General features: G+C 29.8%; 1 protein-coding gene across 1 annotated transcript; it reads right to left on the bottom strand.

The window, feature by feature from the left end:
* Positions 1 to 401: 401 nt before the first annotated feature.
* Positions 402 to 10782, bottom strand: LOC115888881 (odorant receptor 49b-like). The gene is made up of 5 exons (XM_030908748.1): positions 10028 to 10782; positions 9871 to 9970; positions 8213 to 8311; positions 1448 to 1603; positions 402 to 464 (listed from the first exon to the last, which is right to left on the bottom strand). Exons 1-5 carry the CDS (start codon positions 10780 to 10782, stop codon positions 408 to 410), a joined length of 1167 nt encoding a protein of 388 aa, XP_030764608.1. The 3' UTR covers positions 402 to 407.
* Between the last annotated feature and the right edge of the window lie 1665 nt (positions 10783 to 12447).

The raw sequence follows: 12447 nt of genomic DNA, 5'->3' as shown, positions 1-12447 counted from the left end.
CTTTTTCAATAGTAAATTGTATTCTCGGGTTAATTGAATTTAATAATGTTAAAAAACTGTTTAAATTTCTCTCGGTGCCTGACCAAATTCAAAAAATGTCATCTACATATCTTGCCCAATAATTTATTTTTGATATTAAACTACTCTTGTTTTTAAATAGCTTCTTTTCAAAATCTGCCATAAATATTTCTGCGAATAACGGTGAAATTGGGGAACCCATCGGTAACCCATCTTTCTGTTTAAATGGGTTACCGATGGGTTCCCCAATTTCACCGTTATAATAAATATTCCTTACACACTGCCATTCAAATCCTGTCTTCGAAATTTGTATTTGCAGGTTTCCTTTTCCTGTTATAAGCCAAGGGCGGGAAGTTTGAATCACCCTATACGTGTTCTTGATAATTTTCTTATTTATTGTAGGTCTTCATCATTAAAGTAGCATAAGAATATGCAGCTTGAATTGTCTGAAAAAAGAAAAACATATTATTCATGACAATTCTGAGACTTGATTGTGTGTAAATATACCTTTACTAATGAATAATTTTATTGAACAGTAATTATCAAAAAAAATAGTTTGGTTGGTTAAAAAGTGATAATCATAAAAAGGATTTGTTTCCTGACATTGTCATTTTTTCTTTTTGACATTTTAGTTTTGAATTAGAAGTATTCGGTTTAAACGAATTATGTTGTAAATACTCATAAATGTATTGCAAATACTCATAAATCTGTTTTCGCCTATGTCGCCTTGATTATTTACACATAATACCGTATGATCGAATAAAAACGGCGTCAACGATGGCTATGAAATGAAGATCGCTGTCATTTTATATGTAAAATTATATGGGAAATGTCATCGATCGTCATTTCCAAGCCAACTGGACGCCGTTTTTTTTCGATCAAACGGTACTTTCTGCTTTTTCCGAGATGAATCCTGAATTTTTCCGAGACGTTCGTTTTAAAACAGCATATCTCCAATACAAAAAGATATAATATGATGATTAAAAAAATAAAATGCTCAAAAAAGACGAGGCTACAATGTCATTTAATTTAGCAATAGCTACTACCGCTGCTGCACCCTACAGGGTGTTACAAAGTTCGGGCGAAAAATTTCGTCTTATTGTTGTGCCCTGTATATGCTCAAAATAAATTCGAAATAAAAATTTCTGACGTAGAATGCGTTAAAAAGGAATTAATTTACAATTTAAAAGAAAAATCATCAAAATCTAATGAGTGGTTCGCGAGAAATCCAACTTTGAAATTGGGTCTAGTTTTTAGTGGCCGTTTTTTTTTGCCGGTGAGTTTATAATATTTATAATTAATTAATTTTTTTTCCTAAAATATTTTGATTAAAAGAAAATATGAAAAAGTAGCCAACGCTGTGAGTGCCGGTCAAGCTTAATCACGTGACTAAAACTTTGTTTGATATGAACTATAGATAGGTACATACCATTATGGCCGTTTCAGCTACCATAGGCTTGAATGGCCCAATGGTGAATGTCAATGGTTTCTGTCCTCGCAACAAAATTATATGAAGTAACTTCTTTATTTTTTCATCTTGTTCATACCAGGGACTGTCATATACAGCATCGGCAACCTTCAGACTCTAAATCAACAAAATACCAATTACTGTAAATTGTTAATAAAAATCTTCACAAAAAATAAAATTTGCAATTGAAATTTCTCAATTGCAAATTTTATTTTTAATTTTATATTTATGCAAAATTTGTAAAATGGAAACATTGCAAAATCTTTGCAAAAGCCAAGAAAACAGTGTTGTTTATTATTTTTGTAATCACTAATGCCATATTATGCTATATTTTCAACAGTAAGAGACACAGGGTTGGTCAAACTGGCTCAAAGTTACCTGTCAATGAGCCCAATAATGTAATGAGTTGAATTGTTGAAGTTTTCTGTGTCATTTTCGGAAATATGGCGGAAAATGAAATCTCCGGTTGTCGCTTTTGTTTTTTACGAGTTTATTTTAACAGTTAGAAAAATCCATAAACACATTCTTTAAGAAACTTTTTTACCTTCATCATTTGATCGCGTGGTAGATCAATTAGACGTTTTGTTTTTCTAAAACCTGCTTAAACTTTTTTTTTTGTAAATGGGGACCTAGAATTTTTTTTCCTTTTTTAAAAAAGTTATTACCCCCCAAAAGTCGATAGCATTCCCTATTTAATTTTACATATAAATATTAATCAAGGCTAATTAACATTGAATAAAGAAAATCGAGCCAATTGGAAGATTCAAATAAATAATATCCAGGTCAGCAATTTCAGCAAATCAGCAAGTTATTATTTTTAACTTTCTTTATTGTGAATTTGAAATGTCAATGTGTGATCTCATAATAAGAATAATATTAATCGTAGTTATTATAGATAAATCAACTTCTAACTAGTTTCTAATGCTCTACATGTTTCAAAAGGGTTACCACCCTCCCTATTGCACAAATTTATTTTTCGTTCAATTTTATTTACAGTATAATTTTTATTGTTGTCGATCCAATAATATATAATGTGTTCTTTTTTTATAAATTGGATTAGGATCGAAAGAAATCAACAGAAGTCCTTTGTTTTAAATTTGTCGACGTTTCGCAAAATTTATTTGCATCTTCAGGACACTACAAAGTTAAGAGAGCAAAAATACAATCAAATAAAAGTTTTTCCAAAAATTTTATTATCAACAGATATATGGACTGGGAATGGGTAATTGTGTATCACCGATTTGTTCTGATTTAGTTATGCAGGATTTACAGGATCAATGTATTAAAAAACTTCCTTTTCAATTGCCGTTTTTTAAACGTTATGTTGATGATATTATAACTTCAATTCCTATTAATCAAGAACAAAGTATATTAGACATATTTAATTGTTATCACCCTAAACTACAATTTACATTGGAGAAAGAAATAAACAACAGCATAGCATTCCTTGACGTGAGACTAATTAGACACAATCAATTAATAGAGACAGATTGGTATCACAAGCCGACATTCTCTGAGAGATTTCTCAATTATTCCTCCGAACATTCTTTGAAACAAAAAATTAATGTTATTAATAACCTGAAAATCAGAGCTACATCACTATCATCAATTAATTTTCATAATAAAAATTTAAAATATATCGAAAGCATGTTGATTAAAAATAATTATCCAATATCTATGATTAAAAAAATTCTTAACAAGAAAACCGTTGTAAAATCTACTAACCAAAATGATAGAGAAGTTTATTGTAAAATACCTTATATCGACTGTCTGTCAGAACAAATTAAAAACACATTTAAGGGTCATACTACAAAAAAACAGGAAAAAATAAAAATTACAACAAGGAGTCATAACACCATAAAGAGACGGTTCTTTTCAAAAACAAAATCAAAGAATAAAAAAGAACTGAAATCCGGCATAATATATAACATTCCTTGTACTCAATGTCCTAAAAGCTATGTTGGGCAGACCGGTAGATATTTAAAACAAAGATTGAATGAACATAAAAATGATCAAAGGAACTTTCTTTTGAAATCTAATCCTACCGCATTAGTAGAACACAAAATAGAGACAGGCCATAACTTCGATTTTGACAATACCACTATTTTACAAACACAATCTAATTATAAGAAAAGATTATTTGCAGAGATGATAGAAATCCAAAAAAACAAAAATTGCGTTAATAAAAGAACAGACGTAGAAAACCTGAGTACAGCATATTTTAATATTCTTTCAAAAATTAAATAATATAACTTCAAAATAATGGTTTAAATCCAAATAATATTTTTATATGTTTCTTTTTTCAACTGTTCTTTATCTCCAGGTAAAAATTATATTAGTATTTTATCAACTAGAATTAGTTGCTCTCTGTATACGGTCAACGTAGGTACATCTGCACTGCTTGTCTGTGAAAGGAAAAGATTTTCGTGATATTTCTCTATACATAATTGTGTTATATGTTTTTTTTTATGTAAGTGTGTTATGTGTTTTAAAAGGAAAAAAGGGATATATACCACTCCCCTCTATACCATCCGTGTATTAATGGATATGACTAAGAAAGTCCAGATTTAAATGTGAGTAACATATACATATATTTTATTTAATTGTTAACATTAGGGTAGTTTTACCAATTGTATATGTGTGGAATTCCACTGATATGTATTTTAGGTTGTTTGTTGAATTTTTGGAAAAACTTTTATTTGATTGTATTTTTGCTCTCTTAACTTTGTAGTGTCCTGAAGATGCAAATAAATTTTGCGAAACGTCGACAAATTTAAAACAAAGGACTTCTGTTGATTTCTTTCGATCCTAATCCAATTTATAAAAAAAGAACACATTATTTATTTATAGTTCTTTGAACTTTTTCTATTCCAAAAAACTCAGCAATCGTATCTATTACAGTTACCGAGATACAAATACTCGTACCTCGAATTTGTACCATCCTGTATATCTTTAAAAAGCTTTAAAATATAGGTGTACTGTTTTATATGAAAAGCATAATCTGATTTCTGTCCAATTTTCCGTATCACTCGCTTACAATGTGCTCCGCTTTAAAAAAGCTGCTTTTATTCTACCTTCAAAGTTTTTACTATAGTTTAGTCAGCTTTTTTTCGCCGATAATAGTCAGCTATTTACACATCACAGGTTCCGTTAAATGCTGTGTCGAACAAATTTCTGTTTAATGAAAGGAACAATGAAAATTGATTTCCGTGTGTACCTATCTAGAACAGTAGGTTTTTTCAACGTTTTAATATTCAGTATCCTTTTTAGGTTACGTTTTTGTCGTTATCGTCGGTTATAGTTCAGTTTTTTTTTTCAATTTGACTATTTTAATTCAAACCTAAACCCCAAAATTCGAATCTATCAAAAATTTATACAAATTAAATTAAATTTTGAATAATTTAACAGCATACATACAATTCTGGGTTAATTTACCCCACATCACCCCCATAACTTTTTAGTTTTTCAGATAAATAAACGAGATTTGGTATGTTAGTATATGACATAAATTATGATTGATTGACGTATTCAATTGTTTTCGGTCACTTCCTGTTTAACCGGAAATGACCACAACTTTTGATTTTTAAATGGCACCCTCGGCATTTTTTACTTCATTCGATAGAAAATGATACTCTGAATAGAATGACATTCCATATGTCAACTTTTGACATTTTTTTATGTGAAATTGTAGCATGCAAGGAAAACGGCATTGAAAACACCAATTTTCTACTTAACACCAAGTTTACCTTGTTGAGTTTTGTTGTAAATGGATTTATAATATCACTAATAAAATATAAATAAATTTTCTCACATTTATGTCAGCATGAAAAAAAACAATATGGCGATATTATTATATAACTTGGTAATATTTGAGGGGTAGTTTCATCTCGTTGGAATTTGACTTTCGAAAAATCCGTTTGCCAAAAATAAGCTTTTTACGTCAAGCAGTTTAAGCAGAATCGTGGTTAAGAAATTACCCAACTTGTTAGAACACCCTGTATGATTTTTTAAAAAATTTCAAAATATGTAAAAAACCCAAATAAATTATGCTTGTCCAAGCGTTTTCCCAAAAGACTGACCGTTTTTTAAATATCAAATATTGTAATATTTGAGGGGCGTTTTCACCCTCTTGGAATTTGAGATTCGAGAAACCCCTCCATGTCGAACCTCTACACCCCACAGTCAATCCGTTTGCCAAAAATCAGCTTTAAACATCAAGCAGTTTAAGCAGAATCGTGATTACTCAATGGTCATATTTTATGAAACACCCTGTATAAATTTATAAAAAATCTTGAAATATGTAAAACAACAAAATAAAATATACGTGTTTAATAGTTTCTCCGAAAAACTCACCGGTTTTTAAATATAAAATATTTTAATATTTGAGGGATAGTTTCACCCCCTTAGAATTCGAGTTTCGAAAAGTCCCTTCTTATCGAACTTCGAACCTCTACACCCTAAAGTCAATCTGTTTTCCAAAAATCAGCTTTTTACGTCAAGCGCTTTAAGCAGGATCGTGATTAATCAATGACCAGATTTTTCGAAACACCCTGTATACGTTTTTACTATAGTTGTTGAACTTCTGACACATTCGTATGTAAAAAAACGAAATAAAATATACGTCTTTAAGCGTTTTTTGGGAAACTTGACCGTTTTTTAAATAAAAAATATTGTAATATTGAGGGGTGGTTTCACCCTCTTGGAACTGGAATTTCGAAAAATCCCTTCTTATCGAACCTCTACACCCTAGAATCAACCTGTATGCCAAAATTTAGCTTCTTACGTTGATTGGTTTGAGCAGGATCGTGATTTATCAGTATGTCAGTCACTTAAGGATTTTATACAGGGTTGTTCACCACATACGACACGGAGTAGTATCTATTGTAGCTAAACGATGAGATTTTTACAAATTGTAAGTTTTGGGTTCGATGAAGGACTATTAGAGGTACAATTTAAAAATAATTTTACAAAATACAGAGTGTCCCAAATAAGTAAAAAATATCAAAGTTGTATTTTTTTAAATGGAACACCCTGTATATTATTACATTTTTAGTTTCTACGATTAAAATAAAGGTAAATTTAATTAAGGTTTATTATACTTAAACCTTACCGTTTTTGAAATATTTTCAATTTTGTGAAATTGCAGTAAAAATTTGAAGGCTTCATTTCTCCAAGGGTATCAAAGTTTTTAATACTAAATATTTACTGAAGTTTATTTACTGATCAGTTATTGTGTTGCAATAATAAAAATAATACTACCTTATACAAAGTGTCTAAAAATTTATTTTAAATAAATAATTATTAGCTTCAAACGGCAATAACTTGTTTAATTTAAATGGAACACCCTGTATATTTTACGAGAATCAGATGCACAGTTTAATTGTCTATCAAATTATATTATACCATTTTTTACATATCTCTTTAAGTTTCCGTAGAAAATGCATTTTCTTGTAATTTAGAACTTATTTATCAATATACCCATGGACTATTGATATTTTAGATTATTTTTGAAGATGTACCAAATTTTTAAAGAGTACAGATACTAATATTGTCGATATAATTCGTTTATTTCATTAAAAAATAAAAAAAAACTGTTTAAATATTTGTTAAAGAGGACCAATTAATATGATTCCAGTATTCAAACTACATTAACTGACTGTTTGCGTTGATTAATAATAATTGCTACAAATACTAAAAAACTGAATTTTGTATGGGCATTAGACAGTGTGATAAAAAGTAACACCTTAAAAATGATATTTTATTTTTTAATAAATGCTTATTTATAACAACAGAGACTTTAATTTGATAACTTATTATTATATTGATTTCTGACTCAAATCCACATTTATTTATAATAATTTTTAACGAACACAATTAAGTATGTAATTAATTATATATGGGCGGAAATAATGGTGTTATATTTAATTAATGGTATACTCTTTGATAAAGATTTAAATAGTTTTCTTTTTGCATACAAATGGGCTAGTAATATTATCGTTTTGCTAAAAACGATAATATTACTAGTCTGTACATTTTGTACATTTGCTGCTTTAAAAACAATCTAAAATGTCAATATTCCATGGATATATTGATAAATGAAGTCTAAATTATAAGAAAATGCATTTTCTACGAAAACTTGAAGGGATAGATAAAAAATGGCATAATACAATTTGATAGACAATTTAATTGTGCATCTGATTCTCCTAAAATATACAGGGCATTCTATTTAAATTAAAGAAGTTGTTGCCGTTTGAAGTTAATAATTATTTAAAGTAAATTTTTAGACACTCTCTATAAAGTAGTATTATTTTTATTATTGCAACACAATAACTGATCAATAAATAAACTTCATTAAATATTTAGTATTAAAAACATTGATACCCTTGGAGAAATAAAGCTTTAAAATTTTTACTGCAATTTCACAAAATTGAAAATATTTCAAAAACGGTAATGTTTAAGTATAATAAACCTTAATCAAATTTACCTTTATTTTAATCGTAGAAACTAAAAATGTAATAATATACAGGGTGTTCCATTTAAAAAAATACAAATTTGATATTTTTTACTTATTAGGGACACTCTGTATCTTGTAAAAATATTTTTAAATTGTAGCACTAATAGTCCTTCAACGAACCCAAAACTTACAATTTGTAAAAATCTAATCGTTTAGCTATAATACTCCGTGTCGTATGTGGTGACAACCCTGTAGATTATTAGCATTATTACCTCAAGTTTCACTTCGTTTGATATCCAAGCTATAACAAATACCTGTAGAAGTTGAAGAGCTAGTAAACAGATTGCATAGAAAAAATCCGTAGACTTGACCTGAAACAAATCTAATTTAAACTAAAAATGTATATGAGGCATATATGAGTAAAAAAACTTTACATACAATAATTAAACACGTTTAAGTGTAATTGTACTCAACCTAAGAAATTTAATACTCAATATAAAGGCATTCCGTTTAGAAAATATGTACAGTTTTTTCCTTGTTGTTATTACTTGGTGGGCTTGATCTCAATTTTAGTGAGCTAAAGTCACCAATTTGAAATATCTCTGGTTCGACAGCTTTTTTACTAGACGACAAAGACGAACATGTTGAAGAAGTGGACATGAAGTTAGTGTCAGATGAACTAGATGTAGATAATTTTTTCTTCTTTTGCATAATTTTACTGGAACAAAAAGGGACAGGGGACTTTTTCAGGGACAAAATGGGTAGACAAAAAACTATAGTAGAGGTAATAGAGAGTGCCCAACTGAAGTGGTATGAACATGTGAGAAGGATGGACAACACGCGACTGCCTCAGAAGGTACAAAACTGGCTTCCACAAAAGAGAAGGAAACGGGGAAGACCAAGGACAAACTGGATGGAAAATGTCAAGAAGGCGATGAGCTCAAGGGATCTGCGTGACGGAGGCAGGAATGAACGAAATCAATGGCGACTAGGCATAGCACAACGTCGAAGGACGTTTTAAAAGCGATTCTTATATATATGCTACAAAATTACAAGAATTCACTGCGATAAATTGGCACACACTACACAAAAAAATCCCACTTCTGATGAAAGGAATCTCTCAAATAATAATGTTGTTTAATAGAAAATAAGTATTTAATAGCAATAACTGATCTCTACAACGATTTTTTGCTGAATAATATGTTTCGTATTTTTACATAACGCAGATTAAATGGTCCTAATGTTAAGGGAATCTTCGACTATAAGACAATAAATGCGCATTCTACAGGACATCTAACACTTGTTTTACACAAAAATTACATTTTTTGATTTCTGTTTCACTGGCAAAAAATAGGCTTTTGTCAAGAAATATTCCCACCACAAAATATACCGATCTGGTCATCGAAACTGCGTGTTCTGAATTTAAACATGTAAGACAGTGTTGTAGACAGCTTAAATGAAAAATCAAATGTATCAAAAAGAGGTGAAAGTTAGGTTGATACATTTCTTCTATGCGGTATTGCCGGATTTTGCATCAACATTTCAAACCGCACAAGTAGGTGTTTACGAAAAATGTTTATTTTTTACAATTAGTTATTCATTTTACTACAGCTATAATAGATTATATTTAGTTTAGATATATGATCTTTATTTCAGTAGTATACATGAAAGTTTTTAAAATAGTTTATTTTTTTCTACATACACTTTCCTACACACGGAAAAACCGACAACATTGTATGCCGCTTTTTATTTTATCTCTCTGTTTGTCAACCGGTCATTTATATTTATCTCTGTCGTATGCATTAAATACAGACCACGCCCATAAAGTAACCTAGTATACCTATTCACAACCTTGTAAATCATGATTCACCAATACTGATAAAAACTAATTAAATCATCTTGAAGAATTCAGTACAATTTTCTAACTTACTGTTATAATGTAAAACAAGACCGAAGCAACGTTGGCTGAATTCAACAAAAATTCAATAAGCATGACATATTTTACTGATTGATTCAACGTCTCAACAAACCTAAAATATACCTAATTTTATAAACAATAAATCATTTTTTTTCTTGTATGTACATACTCTATAGACTTCTGATGTTTAACAATGAAGTAATAAAGGGTCTCGCTTATATCTTTACCATATTTTCCGACAAATGTATGAAACTTTCTGAGCCTCACTCGTAAAATTCTCAATTGCAAGGCGGAAAAAACTATTAAAGTATATATGAGCAACAAACACACAACATTAAGAACTCCTCCCATATATATTGTATACAAATTAAAAGCAACCACCACAATCATGTATTTTTTCTTATCAAATGGAAAATACAACTCATACATGAATGAAGCTTCATCAAAATTCCAGGCTTCCACTCCAATCTCCCATAATTTAATTATATCTATGATAGCAAACGAACTCACTGCCAAAGTTGTCGCTATAATAACTCCAATATTCAAGTATCTATCGTATCTGAGAACTGTATAGTATATTTTTTGAACTTCAGGATCGTTGGAATCTTCAATATCTGTTTCCACTTCCACAAACTTAGCAAACCTTTGAGGAATCTTGTTTTTCTGATAAATGAGCATCTTGATTGAGAGCAGGATTATAGTAACCACCAGAGAACCGCTGCTGCTGATTCTTTCAGCTGATTTGTGGAAAATAATGAGTCTGATCCACTCAGATATTAAAGAACCTGCAAGGATCGAAACATAAACCACCAAAATATATTTATAAATCAGGTACCAAGTTCTTAAACTGGGATTTTTTATGAACTCTGGGGGCCAGATGCCCCACATCAACATACATATTTTTGGAATCGATGCCAAACTCATGGTTTAGACTGTTTCTCTAAATATATCGCATACTAGTATGATCTTGTTATATTATACTTTACTCCATAATATTCAGTAGCGACTCGTCAGGGTCGACCCTACAATTTTGCCAGATTTTTTTTTACATTATAATATTTACTCTATTAATGTTGCCAATACATATAAAAATACCTACTATTAATACACGGAAATGAGTTGTAACAATTAATATTAATTTAATATTTGTAGTGTTTTATATTAATATATTAACTACCGCTGGCGTATGCAGCGTTAGAAATCAAAATAATTTTGACCGTTGGAGTATAATGCCTGCCGTCTTTGTTCGGCGATTTCTAGCATCGCCTTTCAAATTAAATTTTGATCTTCCACTCAGCCGTCGATGTGTGTCTTTTGTCTCTGTCTAACTCATCGTGCGGTAGCGACGGAAATCGATGACTACGTCGAATTAAGGCGGGGTTTAGGCGATATCTTCGGCAGTGTTACCAACTCCGGGATTTTATCCCTAAATTTGGGGAGAAAAAATCTATATGGGGATTTTTTTAGGGAGTAAAATTTTTTGGGGATATTTTTAGGGATAAAATTTCAATGGAATTTTACCGACCAAAGAGGAGATAAGACCGCTACTGCTATTTTTCAAAATTAATAGGAAAGTATAAATAAAACAAAATAATTTATTTATTTTAATCACCAAATCTTGGATAATAGTTGTGGGGATTTTAGTTGTTTGGATTTAAGAAGGTTTGATATTGCTTTAATGGAAAGTTTCGAACAGTTGGCTAATGGTTGCAATGGCTGTGATCAGACATTTCAAGGTCAACCACTTAAAACACAACAAATTGTTTATTTATTATTATTTATATTTTTAGAGTTTTTTCGGGATATTTTTTTAGGTTTTTAGGGATATTTTGGGGATTTTTGATGCGAGCGTTTTAGATTTTTAGGGAGATAAATTTTTGAGAGTTGGGAACACTGCGATAGGTTTTAGAAATTCGGTGGTTCCCATATTATATTATTCATCATACGTTATCGGTATTTAAAACTTTAATTAAAATATGATTGTCGACTGCCTATTATTGACTTGAATTATTGTGTACAGTGCATTTGGTGTTCCTGTTAGTGTACATTGCATTTGGTTGTTAATTTCTAAGTTAACAAGGAGCAGATATGGATAAGTATTAATTTAGGTTAAAATTTGGAGCAATTAATTTTGATTTTCAATATGGATAATCCTATTCACACAATTTACGCGACGTATAAATACATTCATACCATTTACAAGTACTTCGGTTGAGAGACATTTTTCATGTTTGAAACGCCAAAAAATTACACTAGAAATTCAATGAAAAATAAACGTTTATCGTCACTTGCCTTACTTTGAATCGAAAAAGATATTTTCAGCCCTTAAACAATCTGATAACTTTACAAATATAATAATAAATAAATTTTCTTTATTAAGAAATCGGCGAATCAATTTCATATATAAAAAGTAATTATTCTTTCGCTTTGTTTATGATTCTCGAAATATGTACAGCTGGTTCCAAAAAAAATGAATACGACTCTTTACACATTTATTTTGAATATTTGAGCAGTGTATATTCATGTGTCAAGTATTTTGACATATTAAGGTTATTGTGACATTAAAACAAATTTGCTTTTGACAAAGTG

This window comes from Sitophilus oryzae, unplaced genomic scaffold, assembly GCF_002938485.1.
Source record: "Sitophilus oryzae breed Bouriz unplaced genomic scaffold, Soryzae_2.0 scaffold_808_pilon_pilon, whole genome shotgun sequence".
NCBI classification, from domain to species: domain Eukaryota; kingdom Metazoa; phylum Arthropoda; class Insecta; order Coleoptera; family Curculionidae; genus Sitophilus; species Sitophilus oryzae.
This window is presented reverse-complemented; position numbering and strand designations above follow the sequence as displayed.